This window comes from Rattus norvegicus, chromosome 17 (assembly GCF_036323735.1).
Source record: "Rattus norvegicus strain BN/NHsdMcwi chromosome 17, GRCr8, whole genome shotgun sequence".
NCBI classification, from domain to species: Eukaryota; Metazoa; Chordata; class Mammalia; order Rodentia; family Muridae; genus Rattus; species Rattus norvegicus.
In genome coordinates, this window is record NC_086035.1 from 37,074 (window position 1) to 41,237 (window position 4,164).

The window sequence follows — 4,164 nt, forward strand, 5'->3', positions numbered from 1 at the left end:
ACCTAACCCTCAGGAGACTGGAGGCCCCAGGAAGTTTAGAGGTCTGGTGGGGTGGGTGGGGTGAGGACATCACTGTGGAGACTGGGAGTGGGGAAGTGGGGGGAGGAGGTATGGGATGTGGAACAGTCGGGGGGTGGACCAGGAGGGGAATAAAATCTGGAGTGTAAAAATAAACACATAATTTAAAAATAGGTGTTATTATTTTAATTTCATTTTGTTTTTCTTTCAAATTTTTACTCTAGGACTTCCTTTTGCCACTTTTCCAGTTACGAGAGTGAGCAAACTCTTCTTGTTAAAGCAGAACCTTAGGGAATAAATCTCTGATGACCAACACCATGGAAACTATATATTCTTTATCCTTATCTCTTGCAAAATTGGGCTGTGAAAATTTCGTGTGTACATAATTTGCTGCATAGTTGAAGAGGAACTCAAGGGTCAGCTAGAAAGGGAAGGAGAGAGACTACATATTTAGGTGAGGTCTATTTTTATAGAAAATATAGTGCTTTCTCAAAGACCCTGTAACCAATTATATTAAGTATATTTGAATTGCAGTTAAATAGATGGAGCTTCTGAATCACTCGTAATTTGCTGAGAATAACAATTGATTCATAAATATAACAGTTTATGAATTGATAAACTGATAATTTGATAAAATGATAACAATTGATTCATAAATATAAACACAACAGACAAATCCAAACACATTGGAGAAACAGTGTATCCTAAACTATTGATAATTTTAAAACTGAAATTGTGCTTACTATATGCCAGGAATCTGCAAAATACTTTTACGTATAAAATGCCTTAGTTTTCGCAGTGAACCATCACTTTTAATATCCACATCTAACAGGTCAAGCTGCCAGAAAAATGGTAACACTAAGGCCAGTGTTTTTGATACCAGAGCCTTATTATACCAGATACTAGAGTGCTACATTAACTAGTACACTGAACTATTTCTCTGTTTCAGAGCTCTACTTTGAGTCTTAGAGGTTGCTAGCAATATATAAGCAAAATGAAAAACAGTAGCCAAACTTTTTTAAAATTGCCAATACCTCCACGCATACAAATACCTACCTCATAAATACACAGCTTCATCAGTCACTGTTTTGAAAATTGACATCTCACTACACAACAAAATCTCAATTTACTAAAATACAAGTGTTCCTTAAGTGAAGATACTAAATTAAATTATGTTTTATGTGATATTTGTATAATAGTTCATGAAGAAATGTGTATCAGAATGAAAAAGATAAAAGAAAAATAATTTAACAATCACATATTCAAGAAAGACAGCACATCAATTACAATGAAATGATCTAATTTTATAAGAAACTTATGTATTATTTGGTTTATTTTTGTCTTGTATCTTAACAAAAATTCATGAGTTTGTCTAGAATGTATCCAATAAACATTTTATGGAATGAATAGCTCCTCTCACGACACTTTCTGCATATTTTATGGATCTTGTGAATATGTCATGTTACCTTATAAAAGGAAATTTTCAGACACAGTTATGAAGAATACGGAAATAAGATTATTGCGGCCTATCTAAAAGGATCTAGTGTCATCGTAAGGGACCTTATAAGGATTAATAGGGTGACCTGATACAAATTATAAAACACAAAAGGTCGGAGACCAGAAAAGTTGAGTGTATGCTAAGCAGCTAAGCTAGGAAACAGAAGACACCACACACGAAGCGATATGAGGTGTTTTTAGAAGTGGAGATTTCTCTTTTAGATCCTTAAAAGGGAAAAGGAACTGTGTGTGGCACTGAGGCTCATTCTGTAGTCGCATCCTCTAAAAAGATGGAGGTTTTTGTCTGAAGCTTTTAAATCTAAGATGTGTTATAGCCTAAGAAAGAAATTAAATATTGAAACACGAGACTCTAGGTGAAGTGATTGTGCACAGTACTTATAACTTGCCAGCATCTCCATAGTGCACTCAGTATAACAAATCTTAAATTGTGTGGCTGAATCAGTCGTTCTGTCTCATTTATCCCCATGTCTGTTTTTGTGCTTTTTATGTTTCTAGGGATTGAATTTAGAACCTTGGGACTATGTGCAAACACTTTACCACTGAGCCATACCTGTAGCCCTTAGATTTTGAGATTTATCTGTATTTTATTAATTAAGAATAAAGTAATTACAAGATTAACATACCTCATAGTTTCAGGTCCTTAGTGTTGCTGATAAGGTGAGCATATTATTGATATATTCATAGATGCTGATTCTTTGTATACCAATACTTATTTATTTCCAATTCCTTTCTCCTGCAGCTGTACCTTTTCCTATTTTTCATGGCATATGGAACACAGTAGACCAAGGTTATAAGCAGAATGATTCTAATGCTACACAAAAGTCTATAATTTAATTTAATCCTGTAGGTAGTAAAGTATGAACTTTCTCTTCTTCGTGTATCTCTTCTTTCTTTTCCATCCTCAGTGGCTCTGGTTATAAAATGACAAATTTTACACATGTCTCAGAGTTTATTCTACTTGGATTCAAAGGAGGTCCTGGTATACAAATGTTGCTATTTCTGATTTTTTTATTTTTGTATGTTATAGCAGTGGTGGGAAATTTTGGCATGATTATAATTATCAGGATGGATGCACACCTCCACACTCCTATGTATGCCTTCCTCCAAAGCCTCTCCTTTTTGGACATTTGCTATTCCTCCACAATTGCTCCTAGAGCTCTGATAAACTGCTTGAAACAGGACCACACAATATCCTTTGGTGGGTGTGCTACGCAATTCTTCTTTTTGTCTCTTTTTGGTACCACAGAAGCTTTTCTGCTGGCTGCCATGGCCTATGACCGCTTCATTGCTATCTGCAACCCTCTCCTATACTCTGTGAGTATGTCTGGCTGGGTCTGTGGACTGCTAGTATCAGGGTCCTACTCATGGGGTGCGGTGAACGCTGTCACTCAAACCACAATGACCTTCACTTTGTCTTTCTGTGGGTCCAATGAGATCAATGACTTCTTCTGTGACGTCCCACCACTCTTATCCATCTCATGTTCAGACACTTTTATAAACCAGCTGGTTCTTCTTGCTTTATGTGGTTCCATTATTGTCAGTACCTTCCTGACTGTTTTTGTCTCATACATCTACATCATTTCAACAATATTGAAGATCCGCACAGTGCAGGGACGCCAGAAAGCTTTCTCCACGTGTGCCTCCCACTTGATTGGTGTCTGCTTGTTTTTTGGGACTGTTTTCTTCATGTATGCGCAGCCCAGTGCTGTCTCCTCCATGGAGCAGAGCAAAGTGGTATCTATCTTCTACACTATCGTCATCCCCATGTTGAACCCCCTCATATACAGCCTGAGGAACAAAGATGTCAAGCAAGCCCTGAAGAGAAGCAGGCAGAGATTTTCTTCCTGATTCTCTGGATGTAAGTCTTACAAGCTAACCTGGACTTTACTCCAATTCACTGTTACTCTCATGGTTTATACTACAGTAATAATTCCTTTTTTGAAGTCTTTGATTTAGGAGATAAAATATTTTATTTTTTATATTTATTAATAAATGAAATCACAACTGATGAGAAATAAAATGTAAACTGGAAGAATGGACAATTGCATTGGTATGTGTTTATTTTGCCTCATATACAGGAGCCTAATCAAACTTCATCATTAAAAATACAATCAGAAAATATTTATCTTGAATGCAACTCATGAAGCAGTAAAACAGATCTTCCCAAAGTTGAAGAAACTCAAAATGCTTCGATACGAACTATTCAGTGATGTGTAAATTAGTTATTGGTATTTTAATATCAAAATTAATAATTAGATAAATTTCATTGATAAATTGTTTTAAGCAGATTTATAGTCTAATCAACATGCAAGCTATCAATTCATTCACTTGAAGTATTAAAATATATTGTTTTAACAAATGTCGGTACTTGTATGATCATCTCATAGTCAAGACAATAAATGTGCACTCTGCCACACACTTCCTGAGAAAGCCTTTATAATGCTTTCCCACTTCTCTTGAAACAATGCCTCACCTGGATAAGCTCTGATCTGTCTTCTGTTGTGTAGTAAACTTGCTTTTCCTTGGGAATCACACATAATGGGGCTTAGAAGGGTTGTGGATCTCTTAACTATTTTGATATATATCTAGCTCATATAATTATAATTCATTTGTGGGTAACATCACATA

At 35.7% G+C, this 4,164-nt stretch overlaps 1 protein-coding gene across 1 annotated transcript; it reads left to right on the top strand.

The window, feature by feature from the left end:
• The first annotated feature begins 2,457 nt into the window (after positions 1-2,457).
• Positions 2,458-3,384, top strand: Or9s18 (olfactory receptor family 9 subfamily S member 18). The gene has a single exon (NM_001001122.1). The coding sequence runs from the start codon at positions 2,458-2,460 to the stop codon at positions 3,382-3,384; it is 927 nt and encodes a 308-aa protein (NP_001001122.1).
• Positions 3,385-4,164: the final 780 nt, after the last annotated feature.

Excerpts from the sequence above, each read along its gene's own strand:
- Or9s18 (NM_001001122.1), top strand. The coding sequence starts at position 2,458 with ATGACAAATTTTACACATGTCTCAGAGTTTATTCTACTTGGATTCAAA.